At 42.0% G+C, this 18273-nt stretch overlaps 1 protein-coding gene across 1 annotated transcript in view; it reads right to left on the bottom strand.

Annotated features, from left to right (window-relative positions):
• RYR3 (ryanodine receptor 3) overlaps positions 1 to 18273 on the bottom strand; it is a 509236-nt gene that overhangs the window by 337688 nt on the left and 153275 nt on the right. The window contains 1 exon segment of the mRNA XM_064570716.1: positions 9927 to 10046. Coding sequence (XP_064426786.1) covers positions 9927 to 10046 — 120 coding nt within the window.

The raw sequence follows: 18273 nt of genomic DNA, 5'->3' as shown, positions 1-18273 counted from the left end.
CAACCTAAAGCTGGAAGGAATAGGACTCTTGAAAGATGGGAAGTCTAATAAGTGATATCTACATTTAATTAAATTTTCCTTTGAGGGTACTTCCTCTGTTCATGGGGTTCATGGGGGATAAACCTCAGGAAAAATTTGTTATGGAGCCAGAGGCCTGACTTTGGGCTGTCAGAATGTCAGGAAATTGAAAAGGAGAATGCTGGAAAGAACAGAACCACCACAGATGAAAACCCAAAATCAGCACACAAATGTCCCTCAAATTTTTTGGCCAACTCAACTGTGCAGGGCAGTATTTCAAGTATCCAAAGGAGGGCAACAGAACATTAAAAGTGAGTAAAGGTTATAGCAGCTACCCAATTTCAAAGTGTCAGAATTTGGTGTTCAAGTCTTGCTATTTCGAAGGGGTTAGGAAAAACTTCAGGATTTTCATTAAAACTCAGAAGGGCTTTAGTCCCAAGAACAAGGACTATATTCTAGGACTAAAACCAAAACCAAATTAGACTAAGCCTCCATAAGATCAAGGAGGTCCACCGATAATTTAACTGCCTGCTAGAATAAAATGCAATACCCTTCAGGGGAAGATAAAAAAATGAGGGGGAGATATCTTCAGGGGAAGATAAAAAATTACCACCTACAATCTTCAGTATACAATTACTAGATATCAAAAGAAATAGGAAAATGTGACTCATAATCAAGAGAAAGCTCAGTTAGTAGGAATAGACCCACAGACAATCCAGATACTGGTATTAATGGTCAAATATTTAAAATAACTATTATACTATGTTAATAAACTTAGAGGAAAAAATGAGAATAATGGCAGAAGAGAATTTGAGGTTACTATGTAACACCTTAGAAGTGAACTAATGGAAAGTTCAGAATTTAAAAATACATAGCTGGAAAAAATTCACTGGAGGCAGTTAATGGCACATTTATATTAAAAGTATCAGTTAACATAAAGACAAGCTAGTAGGAAATATTCAAACTGAAGCACAGAGAGAAAAATAGTTGAAAAAAATAAACCATTTTATGGATCTATAGAAAAATATCACACAGTTTAATATATAAGTAACTGGATTTTCAGAAAGAGCAAATGTGGCAGAAAAAATATTTTAAGAAGTAATGGCCCCCAAGTTTCCAAACTTGATTAAAAACAAACAAAACAACAACAACCAAAAGATCCATGAAGCTCAGCAAAACGCAGGCAGGATAAATGCAAAGAAAACCACCCTCAAATGTAATCATTCAAACTGAAAAGCAAAGATGTTCTGAAGCTTTGAAAAGATTAATCCCAACTTCTCTTCTGAACTTCTGTTTTATATGTTCAGATGCCTATCAAAATTTCTCCTTGGATGTCTTACAGTACTTTTGAATTCAACATGTTTAAAATCAAAGATAAAGAAAATTCTTAAAACCTGCCAGCAAAAAAAAGACTTACTACATAGAGAGGAATCATAAGAATGATAGATCATTTTTCATTTTAAAAAAAGGAGACCAAAAGATGGTAAAACACCATATTTAAAGTGATAAAAGAAAAAAAAAATCAAACAAGGAATTTACAGAGAAAATATCCTTCAACAATAGAGACAAAATAAAGACATTGTCAGTGAAACAAAAGTGGGGAAAGTTTGTCACCAGCAGACCTGCACTACAAGAAATGCTAAAGGACATTCTTCAGGCTTAAGGAAAATGCTACTAGATGGGAGTCTGGATCTAGGGGACTAAAGAGCGCTGAAAATGGTAAATATATGATTACAAAGGACAATTTTTTCCTTTTCTTAATTTCCTTGAGACAAATTCAAAGACGACTCTTTGAAACAAAAATAAGAAAGTACTGCATATTATGTAACTTGTAAAAATAAAACATGTGACAATAATAGCACAGAGGATAAAAGGAAAGTGGTATAATACTACTCCAGACAGACTCTGAGAAGTTAAGGATTTATATTATAATCCCTAAAGTAAGGACTAAAAAATAAAACAGAAGTAGAGCTAAAAAGCCAATTGAGACAAAATAGAATACTAAAATATATTTGATTTATCCTAAGGAAGGTAAAAAAAGAGAAACAGAAGAATAAAAACCAGAGGAAATAAAAGAAAACAAAATAGTAAGATGGTAGACTAAAATCCAATGGTATCAATTGTTACAATAAACTTAAGTGGACTGAACACTCTAATAACACAGCAGAGATTGTAAAAAGGGGGAGGAGTAACATGTTGTATGTAATATGTTGTTTATGAGGGACATGCCTTAAATATAAAGATAAAGAAATTGAACACAAAAAGATAGGAAAAGAGGGGTGCCTGGGTGGCTCAGTCATTAAGCGTCTGCCTTTGGCTCAGGTCATGATCCCAGAGTCCTGGGATCAAGCCCCACATTGGGCTCCCTGCTCCACAGGAAGCCTGCTTCTCCCTCTCCCACTCCCCCTACTTGTGTTCCCTCTCTCGCTATCTCTCTCTCTGTCAAATAAATAAAATCTTAAAAAAAAAAGATAGAAAAAGATATACCACAAAATAGTAAACATAAGAAAGCTTATGGCTATGTTAATATCAAAATATACAATAAGACCAAGGATAAATAGGAGCATTTGATAATCACACAAAGATTAATTCATTGAGAAAATAAAAATCCTATATATATACACACACCTAAGGAGAGCTTTAAAATACATGAAAAACAGACAGAACTAAAGCGAGACATAGACAAATCTTCAGAGTTTTTAACACCTCTATTTCAGTAATTGATAGAACATATAAATACAACTCAGTAAGAACAGAAGATTTGAATGCCATGATCAACCATCTTAATATTCATACAACACTAGCTAAGAACTGAAAAAGACCCACTTTTAAAAAGTAGAACACATGGAATATTAAGCAAGATAGACCACATGTCAGGCCATAAAATAGTTCCAATAAATTGCCAAGAATTTAAATCTACAGAGCATGGCTTTGGTCATAACAGAATTAAATTAGAAATCAATAATAATAAAAATGTACATCCCACTGATTCACTTTATTCTTTAAAACTATTCACTCATTGCTTAATCCTTTTCATCTAACTTACTCACTCTGACTCTCATTAATATTTCACTTTAAATGTCGTAAATGTCCTGTTGATGGTCAAATCCAGGCCTTTAGAATATTTATTCTTACACTACATACAAAAATAAACTCAAAATGGATTCAAGACCTAAAATACGAGACCCAAAACCATAAAAATCCTAGAAGAGAACACAGGCAGTACCTTCTCTGACATCAGCTATAGCAACATTTTTCTAGATATGCCTCCTGTGGCAAGAGAAATAAAAGCAAAAATAAACTACTGGAACTACATCAAAATAAAAAGCTTCTGCACAGCAAAAGAAACAATCAACAGAACTAAAAGACAACTACTGAATGGGAGAAGATATTTGCAAATGACATATCTGATTAAGGGTTAGTATCTAAAAATAAAGAACTTCTACAACTCAACACCAAAAAACCCCCAAATAATCCAATTAAAAAATGGGCAGAAGAGGGGCACCTGGGTGGCTCAGTCGGTTAAGCATCCGATTCTTGATCTCAGCTCAGGTCTTTTTTATTTTCAATATTTTATTTATTTATTTAATTGACAGAGAGAGAGAGAGAGAGAGACAGCGTGAGGGGGAACACAAGTAGGGGGAATGGGAGAGGGAGAAGCAGGCTTCCGGCTGAGCAGGGAGCCTGATGTGGGGCTTGATCCCAGGACCCCAGGATCATGACCTGAGCCGAAGGCAGTCACTTAACCAACTGAGCCACCCAGGTGCCCCTCAGCTCAGGTCTTGATCTCAGGGTCATGGGTTCAAGCCCTGCCTTGGGCTCCACACTGGGCGTGGAACCTACTTAAAAAAGAAGATGGGCAGAAGACATGAACAGACATTTTTCCAAAGACATGCAGACGGCCAACAGCCACATGAAAGGATGCTCAAGAGCACTCATCACCAGGGAAAGCAAATCAAAACCCCAATGAGAGATCACCTTACATCTGTCAGAATGGAGAGAATGAGAATGACAAGAAATAACAAGTGTTGGTGAGGATGTGGAGGAAGAGGAACCCTTGTACACTATTGGTGGGAATGTAAATTGGTACAGTCACTGTGGAAAACAATATGGAGGCTCCTCAAAAAATTAAAAATAGAGCTACCCTATGACCCAGTAATTCTACTACTGGGTATTTGCCCAAAGAAGACAAAACACTAACTTTGAAAAATATATGCACCCATATGTGTATTGTAGCATTATTGACAATAGCCAAGATATGCAAGCAGCCCAAGTGTCTATTGATAGAGGAATAAAGAAGATGTGGTGTATCTACACAATGGAATACTACTCAGCCATCAGAGAAAATGAAATCTTGCTATTTGCAACCATGTGGGTGGAGCTAGAGGGTATTATGCTAAGTGAAATAAGTCAGTCAGAAAAAGACAAATACCATATGATTTCACTCATATGTAAAATTTGAGAAACAAAACAAACAAGAGAAACAAACCAAAAAGCAGACTCTGAACTCTAGAGAACAAACTGATGGCCATCAGAGGTGGGTGGGGGTAGGGGTGAATAGGGTGAAAGGGATTAAGAGTACACTATGATGACGAGCAATGAGTTGTTGAATCACTATATTGTACACCTGAAATTAATACAACACTATATGTTAACTACACTGGAAATAAAAGTAAAAAATAAATAAAATATTTAATTTAAATATTTATCTAATTTAACTAATTCAGTATGTGGGTAACTCATCAAGCAATGGCTCCTGATGACCTCAAGTGTGTCTGACTCCATGCTTGGGATAAAAAAAGCTATTGCTTAAAAAGCACTTTGGGGTATATCAGGCACTGTTATAAGTGTTTACAATTAGGAACACATGTAACTGAATCTTCATAATAATCTCTAAGATGGATAGTTTTCAAGTCAAGGAAACTGAGGCAGAGAGAGGTAAAATCACTGGAACCATGGTCAGATAGCTGTTAATCAGTGGAGCCTGAATTACCAGCCCAAGCAGTCTCGTTCCATGGTCCATGGTCATGTTTCTTAATCACTGTCTTAACCATTGTCTTCACTTCAGTGCTCACAGTCTGGTGGAGGGGAGACATCAAGACAGTAAACTATCTTAATTCAATGTGGTAGACATTTGATCCCACATTCCCAGTGTTTCTGTACCTTATATCCTAAGACAGAGGCACTTAGTGATCTCCTTTATTCCTCTGTATTAACGTTCAAGTTTCAAGAAAATACCTGATGATGTCATTTATACTAAAAAAATTAGCTATAAAAATTTAACACTGCTTCATGTGTCCTCTCGGAACATTTGTATTTTAATAGTTTCTACTTGATTTAAGCAAAATACAAATTTCTAACTTTGGAGTGTCAGGCATTCAGAGGACAGATGCAGGAAGGTTGTGGGAGGGGGTATGGAGATCTGCCCAGGTAATCTTAAAATCTAACCACATGGAGAAATATGGCTTCTCTATCTGTAAGTAAGTTGGATCCATGATACTCTTTATTGCTGAGTACTAGAGAATTAGTCATTCAAGTTTGGAATGAATCATCCTCAGGAATTTACTTAACTTTGTCTAAATTCTTGTATCCTTCTCTGCAAATGAGATCAGTATTTGTTCCATAGGGCGACAAAAATTAAATGAGAGCATGTAAGCACCCACCGTGGTACGTGGCATGGAGCACATGATGCCTGATAAATGTAAACCAAACAATCAAAAGGGTATACATTTTCCACCTCTCATTCTCTCTCACATGACAAGGGAGTTTTTTTTTTTTTCTTTAAATAAGTTTTATAATAGTTTGGCTTTTTTTTTTTTAAAGATTTTATTTATTTGATAGAGACAGTGACAGAGATAACAAGAGAGAGCATAAGCAGGTGGAGAGGCAAACAGAGAGGGAGAAGCAGGCTCCCTGTGGGGCAGGGAGCCCGACACAGGGCTCGATCCCAGGACCCTGGGATCATGACCTGAGCCGAAGGCAGACGCCTAACTGACTGAGCCACCCAGGCGCCCCTAGTTTGGCTTTTCATAAGATCTTAAGTCCAGAGAGACTACTACACTCTAAAATAGCAATCAGAAGTTCAAAGAAAAGCGTACAGCCTCAGGCTGAGCCTCCTTCTCTGCAAATTTGCACAGGCTTAGGTTTTTAGAAGTCAAGAGTAAATCTATTCTGAGCTAAAGATAATAAAAATAATAGAAAATAAGTTATTTTTAGCCTAGAATTCTCTTAATTTATGCCATCTACATAATGATGTCTGCACAATCGCAGATGTTTAATACTGGGTCTGTAGAGCCTATCCAACTTCTCAGAAACCAGAGCAGACTATTCTTCATTTTCAAAAGAGGAAGTGGAGGGCAACAGGACTAAAATTTCCCCTGGAAATTTTCAGTTTGAAAACTGGATTTGAAATCAGATTTTTCATTTTGAATACACCATGACCAGGAAGTGTTCCCCAACAAAGAGACAGAACTTCGATCTGAGACACCGAGAGCCCGAAGATTTTGGATACGCCCGCTGCTGGCTTTTAAAGGGCACAAGGGTGGGCATCTGGGTGACTCAGTTGGTTAAGTGTCTGCCTTCAGCTCAGGTCGTGATCCCGGGGTCCCCAGGGTCCTGGGATTGAGTCCTACATTGGGTTCCTTGCTCAGTGGGGAGCCTGCTTGTCCCTCTGCTTGTGCTCTCTCTCTTTCTCTCTGACAAATAAATAAAATCTTTAAAAAAAGAAATAAATAAAGGGCATGAGGGTTAAGTTGTTTCACTTCACAATTTCCATTTCATCCTCATTAAAGTCAGTGAAACAAACCTTGGTCTGCTGAAACTGATCTTCAACACAAAGTTCCCATACGCTTCTTACTTTTTGATGATCTAAAATTAAGGAAGGCAAAAGTGAGGATTTGGAAAGGTGCTGGGGTTCCAGACACATCAGACAAGGCCAGAGTAGTTAAATAATTGCCATCAATGAAGACTGCTGTGGGAGAAGGCTTACGGAATTCTTTACTCCTTCTGCATGAGAATAGGACCTTCAGTTAACTGTCCAGTTTTGTTCTTAGGACAACCTGGTAAAACTGATATGTGAATGAGGTTACTTGGGAACACTGCTTATAGTGAAAATGATCCCTGACCGGCAGCCTGAGTCTGCAATGGGAAGACACCAATACTCCACTAGGAAGCCGTATCTTTGCAATTCCCCAAGTGTAAGACTCTTCTAGCTGGGGGGAGGTGTCCTTTGTGGGCCCCCAAAGGCTATGTCTGTGGGGTTGTTACAAGAAACCCTGGTTCCTCTGGTACATGAGGCTTGTAAGTCATGGTACCTGCCTGATGTGGATCTCGTCTCTGCACTTGAGCTGTCATCTGGGGTGGAGGATTCAGAAGCAAGGATTCCCAAAGGTGTGCCTGACATGTCCCAGCAGGCAAGTGGTGGTTCCTGTCCCACCGCACAGACTAGTGCCAACCAGTCCATGAGAGTCTCAGGAGTTTGGATGTTAAGTTAAACAAAGTAAGACCTACCCCACCCCCTTCCCCAGCTGGTACTGTTAGTACAAAATAGACGGGATAATATGGGCCAGAGGAAAAGTAGTGAATTCCTGGGAACAAATTTTCCACTTAAAAATGACAGTAAAGGGCACCTGGATGGCTCAGTAGGTTAAGTGTCTGCCTTTGGCTCAGGTCATGATCCCAGGGTCCTGGGATCGAGCCCCGCATCACGCTCCCTGCTCAGAAGGGAGCTCCTTCTCCCTCTCCCTTTGCTGCACTGTCTCTGTCAAATAAATAAAATCTTTAAAAAAAAATTTTTTTTTTAAGATTTTATTTATTTATTTGACAGAGAGATAGCGAGAGCAGGAACACAAGCAGGGGGAGTGGGAGAGGGAGAAGCAGGCTTCCTGCCGAGCGGGGAGCCTGATGCGGGGCTCGATCCCAGGACTCTGGGATCATGACCTGAGCTGAAGGCAGACGCTTAACGACTGAGCCACCCAGGCGCCCAAAATCTTAAAAAAATTTTTTTTAAATGACAGGAAAAAAAGTATCTGCTGTTATTGATAAAATAAAGAAGCAACGTTTCCTTTCCATGTTTCCTGGTCTTTGGTTCTAATTCTGAAGTCTTTCTTATAAAACAAGACACCTTTTAATTCCTGGAGCTGTGCATCTTTGAAAGGGAAGCTGAGTAACAGTGCTTCCATCTGCTGACATTTGCAGTTTCAGGAGACCTTCAGAGAAGAGTGGGCCATGGCAAACAGAAAGTCACAAGAGCTCTCCGAAGTGTTAAATAGTCTCATGTCTACAGCAAATGTTGGCATACTTTTGCTTCTCATTCTTCTACCTTTTCACACCTTGCTTCAATGTGACCTCTTTTTCTTAGGGCTTGTACACTAAGAATAGCTTTTGAGAACCTTATCTCATCTCTTCTTTCTCAGAGGTCTGTCTTCTCCCTAGAATTTATCTCAATTTTATCTCTCTGAGTCTCAACTAGCTTGAAATGCCCTTGACTAGGAATGCCAAGGTCACAGGTGGCTCTGTAGCTGGTGCTAAGAGTGGTGTTTGAGATGCATGGCTCACCCTCAGCGCCAGGCTTGGGAATACACCTTCTTACTTCATTGCACACCTTACATTAGCTTCCGAGAACCCAAGAGTGGCACAGGTGGTTGTAAAATTTGATGGTAGGGAATCAGGGGAAATATTTCGTGGAAAGGGAAGGGCCAGGCCAGAAGAGGGAACATATCTGGTGTTCTAGGAGTCGGTTGAACTACGCATATGTGTCTGTGATTGTGTAGGTTCCTGTGCAGAAATGACATGCCCATCACGCGGGCCTACTGGAAAATACAGTAACAACTTTCTGCTTATTAAACAAACAAACAAACAAACAAACAAACAAGGTTCTGTGAGAAAACTGAGCTTGGAGGGTAGGATGGTCAGTTGTATGTCACCGTGGCTAGACTACAGGACTCCATTATTTAATCAAGCTCCAATCCAGGTTTTGATGTGAAGGTATTTGATAGATGTGATTAACATCTACAGTTGACTTCAAGTAAAAGTTAACCTTGAGAATGTGGGTGGGCCTCACCTCATCTGTTGAAGGTGAGGTTTCTTGGAGAAAAAAATATTCTGCCTCAAGACAGCATTAACTTCTGCCTGAGTTTCTAACCTGCTGATTTGATGTACAGATTTCAGACTTGCCAGCCCCAATAATCACAAGAGGCAATATCTTCAATCCCTATCTATCTGTCCACCCACCCACCCACCCACCCATCGAGAAAAAGTGAGAGATGTTTCTCTGGAGAACCCGGACTGATCTAAAGATCTGGCCAGGACGGCAAAGTACTGTGAACACAGATCCACCTGACAAAGAGACCAAGAAAAGCAGAGATGGTCTGAAAGTGCGGCTGAAGAGAGAGGACATTACATGCCACCACACAGGCAGGGACCAGCATGGACGCTCCTCTCTGCCCCCCATCCCCACAGGCAGGTGGGGATGATGATCTCAGCACAGTCAGAACAGAGAGCAGCGTGCTTGCTGCGAAACCCAAGCCCAAGGCCCGTGAGTCCCTGGAGCTATCGGTGCCAGCTGAGAGTAAAGAACATGCACTCAGACTTCCAGGAATTAACACAAAACGGTGTTCTGGAAGGATGAGGAGAACCTCTTCTGTGAGGGCTGACAGTGCCCTCAAGGCATCATTGGTATCCTGGTAACAATGGCAAACAATTCTTCACTGCTCTGGGTTCCTACTGCGGGGATTCCTGCGCTGGGGAGAGGTATGGTTTAAATCTGATCTGCTTCCCCCTTCCAAAACAATGTGTTCTTTCTCCCTTCTTCCTCATCTCCTTCCTCATCCCCTCCATGCAGCTCCTTTCCCCCAAATGACTGCTGGGGGGCCAAGGGGAGAAGGCACAGGGCAGGCGATCAGTCTTACCTTGGCTTCTGAAGTGGGTTCCAAGAAGCACAGGCGGTTCCCAAGGCCCTCGGCTGCCAGGCAGAACTTCCTTTGCTCCTTGTGAATGTTTGCGATGCACTGGAGAACCACCTCATCTTCCTGCCGGCAGAACAGAGACACACATGTGAGTGAGCGGGGCTGCCTCCCCACGTGGAACCAGGTCCCCAAGTCACCTTGTTGCATCGTTATCAGGTACACTGAGAGGTACATGCTTTTGCATGTGATACAGAAAAGGAGAGTGTGCTATTCACAGGGCCGTGCTGAGCACCTCCCCGGAGTCAGAACTCTAAACTCTGGGGTGGTGTTAGCGGGAGCAGGTCCATGTATGTGGAACATATACACTACAGACATCTGCAGCATGAGCCTCACTGCTGGGACACAGGAAAGGCACACAATCCAGGTGAGCAGACAATTTCAACACGTGGATGGACATGAGAGTAAATCTAAGCAATCTCCAAATAAACAACAGGAATAGGACAGTGAGATGTGATCTAGGGGAAGAGAGACAACAGCAGAGATCAAGCAGAGATGGGATCCATGGAGGGAAAGTCCATTTGGCGTCAGGCTTGGAAGAGGCAAGAGCCCGATGGGGGCGCACATAGTGTGTAACACATTCGCCAGGAGTGACAGAAGGAAGCTGTGGACGGTGACAGGAAATGAGTCCTAAACATATGGGAAAGGAAGGCTGAGAGAAGCCTGGAGGATTCACATTGGAGGGAGGAGCTGAAGGTCAAGTAGAGGAACCACTCTGAATTCCTAAGGAGGGGGACCTCTCTCCTACGCATCACTCTCAAAACAACCCTCCTGAAGTTTCAGAGACCTTGTTTGAAAAACATTCCTCTTGTTGATGGTCCAGAAACGAGGCCAACCTCTATTTACACTAACATGCGCATCTCTTGCACAAACCTGCCTGAGGCTGAGAGGAAACAATTTTCCTTATCATTCCTCCAGTCTGTCCATCTGTGCCCCCACTCTCCCCACCACTTAACTTTACTTTGGGTTTCCAACATCAAAAACATCTGCAGGTGTGGTTGAGTTAAAGGAGTAACAAGAGGAGGGCCAGTTGGAACTTCCTCCTTAGGAAAGGCTCTCCTGTTGTCCTGCCTCATCCCCATGCCCCCTGGTGTTAGTGTTTGTCCCAGAATATTGGACAGGTGGACTAAACAGAAATGGTTTTTCTTGAAAGGTGTCCGCCACGTGCCTAGTCACATGGAAAAAATAAAATCCTTCCACCTGATGGGAAGATAAAGAGATTCAATAGTAAGAGATCCCCCCAAAAGATGTCTGCTGGTACCCAGAGATTGGGCTGGGGCTATAGGAAAATGTGAGAAGCCACAAATCACAGACATACGAAAAGAAGACTGAGGAGAGAGAAAAAAAAAAAAGCTCCACACTCTTACTGGCACGGAAATGTCCCTGTTCATCATTAAATTGAGTCAGTAATAAGTCAAAAGCCTCTGCTTATAGTGAAGTCAGAATTCATGGTCTTTATTTGAGTTGAGATGGAATAAAACTCCAGAATAGCACTACACTCTCAAAATGCGGATTCAGTGAAATCTCTGAAGACAATGAAGTTTTCCCCCGGGTGGAGTCTCCCCCAGCTATTGTGGTGACCAGAGGAATCACATCCTCCCAAAGGGCACAGGCAGCAAGGGATTCCTCTCAGTTGTCACAATGACCGAGGGGGCGCTACGTGCATTGCCCAACGGGTCACGGGAGTTAAGGGGTCTGTACTGAAAGAGGCAGTTCTCCAAACACATAATTTTTCTGTCCAAAATGTCAAGAGGACCCCCTACTGAGGAATATTTAAGTATCTCCCACCTATGCACAACTCACCAGCAAAAAAAGAAAACACACACAAAAAAACCCAAAAAACAGGCATTTAGAAATCACAGGAGTGTGTTACGGACCAGACTTTTCAGGAACGGGTGAGAGTTGCCAAAATTTTCTCCTCAGCTTGAGCTGAAGACACCTGTTTCCATGACTTCATTTCCCATGCCCGATCCACTCCAAGGTGCCCACACCACCTTGGCTTGACCTTGCACCGGCTGCCTCTCTTTTAAAAAAAAAAAAAAAAAAAAAAGATTTTATTTATTTATTTAACAGACAGAGACAACACAAGCAGGGGGAGTGGGAGAGGGAGAAGCAGGCTCCCCGCTGAGCAGGGGGCCCGATGCGGGGCTCGATCCCAGGACCCTGGGATCATGGCCTGAACCAAAGGCAGATGCTTAATGACTGAGCCACGCAGGCGCCCCGCATCTCTGTCTTCTGAAACTTAACCTGTCCTATAATTCCCATCTTCCTAACCTAGGCTGCCCATCAGCTAATGCGATAAAAGGACCCACCCTGGCTCAACAGCTCTCTGCTGAAGAACAGTCCAGCATACAAACTTTCCTAGGTCCGCCCTCTGGGTGACAGACATATGGGCGAGGGACTCTGCGCCAAGTTTCCTGTTCTCCAAACACTGTCACTTTTTTCCCCATGCTGGCTGACACTGGATGCTCCATGCTGACCTGGCTACGGCCTGAAGCGGCAGCCCATGCCTGTCTTCGCACCGACCACCTCTGTAAACCTTCAACAGATGGACATCTCGAGCCTTCGAGTACTTGACGCTATAATCTTTGCACCGAAGTTCCATGCGGAACCACAAGTCAAGTCAACCCATCTCATCACTCTCTCACTCCCTGGTTAAACACAGAACACAAGCCCCTCCGATTACCAGCCCTCCCTCACTCACTCGTTCCTGTGCTGATGTACATTTTCTTCCCCTGTTCCCTCTCTCCCTTTGCTTTAAATCAAATCTGGGTATTTCCAGGGGATACCATTTCCAAGGAACTCCCTGTAATTGGAGGCTGCAGGTTCTTCCACATTTTGTAATTCCCCTCCCCAGAAGCTTGAGCACTCCTCCCATCCCTCGATGCCAAATTTGGATCACCTTCCTACTCAGGTGCAAAACTCTTCTATTTTCAGGTATGTGATACCCAATCTCTGCATCTTCTTGGGCAAACTATCAACATCCTAGTTAATTCTCCCACCATTTATCTCTCTCTCTCTTTCTCTTTTTTTTAAAGATTTAATTTAATTTATTTATTTGAGAGAGAGAGAGAGAAAGAGAGAGAGGGAGGGAGAAGCAGACACCCCGTTGAGCAGGGAGCCCGACGCAGGATCAATCCCAGGACTGATCATGACCTGAGCCGAAGGTAGATTGCTTAACCTACTGAGCCACCCAGGCGCCCTCATTGATCTCTTAATTACAATCAGAAAATTTGATCATTTTTGTGTGAATTCAACACACATTTATTGACTACCATCCAATGACAAAGCCTTCTGCCAGGAGACTTCAGAGCACCGCAGGTTTTATAACACAAGATCTATTAATACAGGAGTATTGGAGCTGACGGCCAAAAGGCCAGGTCATAGCCTTTGTCCCCGCCACTTGAGCCATGATCTCACCTAACTTCAAGGTTCATGTGGACAATCTCTTCAAAATGAACACCCCGTCCTAAGTATTCCACAGTTTTAGTAACACACTATGGCGAACATTCTTTGGCAAAACCTAGACGATTCCTATTCTAAATCCAGAACTAGACTATCCTACTCAGAGCCAGACTATCTTGCTCTATGAACCCAATCTTCCCTTTCTTGCTCTCTTATTGTCTTATAGTTCTTGCGCTCTTTCACCAGGATTTCCAGTTCCCAGAGGGCACTTCCCTCTCTTCCTCTGTGCCAGGAAGGAAAAGGATTTTTTGATAGAGAAAGTAACACAACTCTGGGATTTTGTTCTATCAACTTATGGGATTTTTTAAATAATATGTTTTCACCTTGTCTGAACTCTGGTTTCACTGGAACAAGACCATAAAACCTTCCCCTTTTTGTAGGACTCACACCAGATCCAACTCAGTGTATATCAAATCACCACTTCCCCCCAACAATAAGACAAAAAGACAAAATAAAGAGGAAGAAAGTGCTAGGTCAGAAGGCATAACATTCAGTAACAAGACTTTTTAGACCTAGTCTCTGTCCTTAAGGATGAGGGGTACACATGTCTTAAGTTCCTAGGAAATAATACCAAAGATCATGTAAGCATTTCCTGATTTCTACCTAATACATCAAACGGTCTCTGCCCACTCCCCTGGAAGTGAGTTCTCCCCTCTGCCTCCAGCCTCATCTCTCTTCCATTCCTACTACCTTCCCATCTCCCAAGTAAGTCTTGTCTAGCATCCCTAAAACACTCCTTCTTGAAATTCTTCTGTCCCTTTACTCAACCCTGTGTTCTCCTTGTTCTCCTGCCTGTCTGATGGATCCCTTCCATGTTCAATTTCTCTTGCTATCCCTACATATAGGGATTGGCCAAGGGTGGTCTTGTCAGCTTCCTTTAGCAATCTCATCCATTCTTCAGGCTTCCAGTTTTATTTGGAGGAGTTGCTGGACCATCTCTACCTCCAACCTGGTGGTACTCTAAGGTTCCAAACCTCCACTCATTCCTGAATTTATCCATATACTTATCAACGCTGCAAACCAACATGTCCCAATGCACCCAAAGGCAATTTTCAGTCTACTCATCCTTTTATGTTCTCCATGTTTGGTAGTGACACATCCAACCTCTCAGCAACCCAGGCCCAAACATCATCATCTCCTGTCTGAGTCTTCCCTCCTTCTGGTCCTACAGTAAATGGGCCAGAGAAAGGACAGACTGGAGGTCTAGGGACCAAGACAAGCTATTAAGACACTCAGAGCTTTCTTCCTCTGGTCTGTTACCAGAGGCACAGCTCTGACCTCACCATTTTTCTGTTGAAACGACCCTCTCTTCAGTGTCCACGTAGCAAATACAAATGCCTTGAACCAGCATATGAAGACCTTCACTTTCTTTTTTTCTCAACTTCTTCCCTGTAGAGTTCCTTTGCCTTGTCCACCCCTTCATGCTCTTACTCATACTATCTGATTCTAAAGCTGCCCTGATTTACCTTGTTCTTCCATGTGTATATATTATCTATCCTCCCAAGCTTAGCTCAAATACCACATCCCTTTATGAAGCCTACGTAATCTCTCCTCTATCCAGATTTCCATAGCAATATCACCGTACTCTTACATTATGTTTGTTTATATGCAGCCTTATCCCCAACTATGTATTTTGAAATGGTTAACGTTTATTGATCTCAGACTACAGCACAGACACTGTGCTTTGTCTGTAATAACCCAGCTGAGTTTCACCCCAACGCTATGGTGTCAGTACTACTATGCACTTGACAAAGGAGGAGCCCCTGCACAGAGCAGTTCAGTAACTTGCCCACAGTCCCACGGTGGAGAGGGGTAGAGTCTGGTACCCAATCCAGGCAGTCTGCATCCATGCTCTCTTCCAGCCCTCTCGGCTATCTTTGCATCCCTTGAAGGCAGGATCCACATCTGGTTCATGTTTACACCTATCAGTATACTAACATAGTGCCTTATGCACAATATACACCCGGTTAGAATTTATTGAATGCATGTTTTTTACCTTGTAACCCTAGTTAATTACAAACTCAGTGCAGGAAACTACTTCCCCATCCAAGCTAGAAACATAACGTGTTTGGCAAAAGCATGTTGGCTGATGGAGATATGGAATCAGATTTTAAAAAGAGATTTGTCTACTCTCACCCATGTAATAATAATTACTGCATAAAAGGTCACTTTTCACTGATGAGTCAGAACTGAATAATCTCATGAGAACAGAAGTTGACATAAAAAAGTAGAGAATAAGCAATAATAATGAGGCTTTGAAGCCTATTTCAGATGTTTTTGTTTTGTTACTTTATTATTATTATTGATAATAATATCAACTGTTCATTCCATACCACACTGCTGAGATTTCCCCCTAGATTATTTAACATTAACAACACAATCATTGTAAGAATGAGGATACCAAGGATCAGAGGACTCAGGCAACTTTAATCAGGGAATATTTAATGAACAGTCATATGTGCCACCATATCACAGCAGCTCAGTTTTGTCCTTACAACCTCCCTGTAAGGTAGATACTAATATCCTTTCTATTTGTAGATAAAGAGGTTGAAGCACAGAGAGGTTAATTTGCCTAGCACCACAAAGCATATAAATTATATAATAGATTCTGATCTTGAACCTTGGGACTCTCTGAATCAGGAGCCTGTCCTATTCACCACGATGCCCAAGAGTCTCCCGAGAGACTGACCTTAGTAATAGGTCTGAATTCACATCTCCCTAACTTTAAGACCCACAGTGATAGTGTTGATAAAAATAGATAACTCCCAGCCCCCTCACATGGCCATACAACATTGAAAAGTAACCAAATCACAGAGCACAATGCCAGAGAGAACAACCAGAGAGCTAAAAATCAAATAATAAACAAAATTTTTCTGCGCCCAATGGCTGTAACACTGGAAGGGGTGTACATCATCCCCAAACTTGTAAGAGAGGGGGAGGAATGATTACAATCCAAGGTATATCATCTGTCAGCATCCCTCCAAGCTATGTGGTTCATAAGCGCCAGCTATTCTCGTCAAAGATTCAGCCTGTGTTGGTGTTGAGTGATTGTCCCTGAACAAGGATATATAGCCTTTGACTCTCTTGGCTTAGATTTCATATTATCATAGGTCATCTCTGACAAAGTAAAGTTCTTTCTATACTCCTCCAGCTGAAAGACCTTGAACTTAAAAATGAATGGAGCTTGCCTATTGTGTGCCTAATGCTTCTCTTTTATACCCTGGCTCCCAGCCCAAGGGTCACAACCACCATGTTTGGAGCTCTGTGTTGATGGCTGGGGGCACCTTGGCTCCCCCTCTTCTCTGTGGATCATTTGCAAAGAACCCTTTGGGACAAAACAAAATGGCTGACAGTCCTATTTAAGGTAGATCATTAGGCAGCTGATGACAGCCCTATAGTTAGATCTGCACATCACCGGTACCAAGAAGCTCGTGAGCAGGGAGCGCGTGGGACAGAGTGCAGTCCAGCAGATTTCATCGTCCACATTTAAGTGCAGGCGTTACTGCGGAGGAAAATCCATAACCATTTATTGCTCTAAAAAGGAAGATGTGTCCCAACCACTCATCTTGAACATCAGACACTATGTTAGGAAACTGATACAGTTAGATACAGCAGCAGATAACTGATACAGCTATCTGCTTAATACATGTGGACATGGGTGAGAGCGCTCATTGTCAGCCTTTACCCCAAAGCACCTCTCAAGCGAAAAATCAGTGGGCTTTTAAGACGATGAGACTACCCCTCAATTATTTCACAAGGATTAATGGTACTGGTGGTCTACTCTATGTTCTAAATATCAACCATTCTGACTATTTGCTTCCTTAGATTCTAAGCTCCTTGGAGGCAGGGGCCTTTCATTTCCCTGTGAACCCTCAATGCTCTGCATAGTGCCTGGCACTGAGTAAAAATGTTTGTGAGATTAGTGAACAAATCGTATACTTGGAAAACAGCTAGTAACAAAAATGCTTATGCATAAAAATTGCATACAAAAATCTTCATTTTCTTACTTGTAGGGTCTGGAATGCCAACATGGAAATAGTGGGGATTATATAGAAGGAGCTAGGATACCCTGCTTCCACAACAGCCCCATGAGACATACAAATATTTTTAATCTCATTTAAAAATCATTGAAGCTAAAGGTTATAAGCTGAGGGAGGAGGCTAGCTAGTCCAATGTCCAACTCGCAGAAGCTGATGTTTTATTTTGTCCCTAGAGACAACCTTTCTACGAGTTTTCTCTTGCTGTTGTCTGTTTTTGATGTAGTATGATTACACCTTTGGAACTCTTCACTGTTTTTCTAATCTCTCAAAAATAAGGGATGGTTCCCATCTCTCATTCCTTACTACTCACTGATAGTTGCAAAACGCAGTAAAATGGAAATTTCGAGATCCCAAGCGACAAAGTTGATAGAGTTTATAATCCCTTCCTTCTTTGAAAACTTTCATCATTTGGCTCATAGGGTAGACTTTCTTTTGGCTTTCCCCTCTATTCACTAGCAGATGCTCCTCAGTCACCTTGGCTGCCATGCCTTCCCCTTCCCCTCTCTGCTGCTCCCTAGAGTCCTCCCAGACTGTTCCTTTGAGTTCTTTCCTTTACCGGCACTCCCTTCCTTCATTACCTCATTTGCTTTCATGGCTTTAAAAAACTACATGTACATACACATGAAAAAATGTTCATCATCATTAGCCATCAGGGAAATTCAAATCAAAACCACATTGAGATACCACCTTACACCAGTGAGAATGGCCAAAATTGACAAGGCAAGAAACAACAAATGTTGGAGAGGTTGTGGAGAAAGGGGAACCCTCTTACACCATTGGTGGGAACG

The sequence above is a fragment of the Mirounga angustirostris genome, unplaced genomic scaffold (genome assembly GCF_029215605.1).
Source record: "Mirounga angustirostris isolate CCGP_5_RB_7025 unplaced genomic scaffold, mMirAng1.0.hap1 SCAF_9, whole genome shotgun sequence".
Lineage (NCBI taxonomy): Eukaryota > Metazoa > Chordata > Mammalia > Carnivora > Phocidae > Mirounga > Mirounga angustirostris.
The sequence above is the reverse complement of the archived record's forward strand: the minus strand, read 5'-3'. Positions and strand labels throughout refer to the sequence as shown.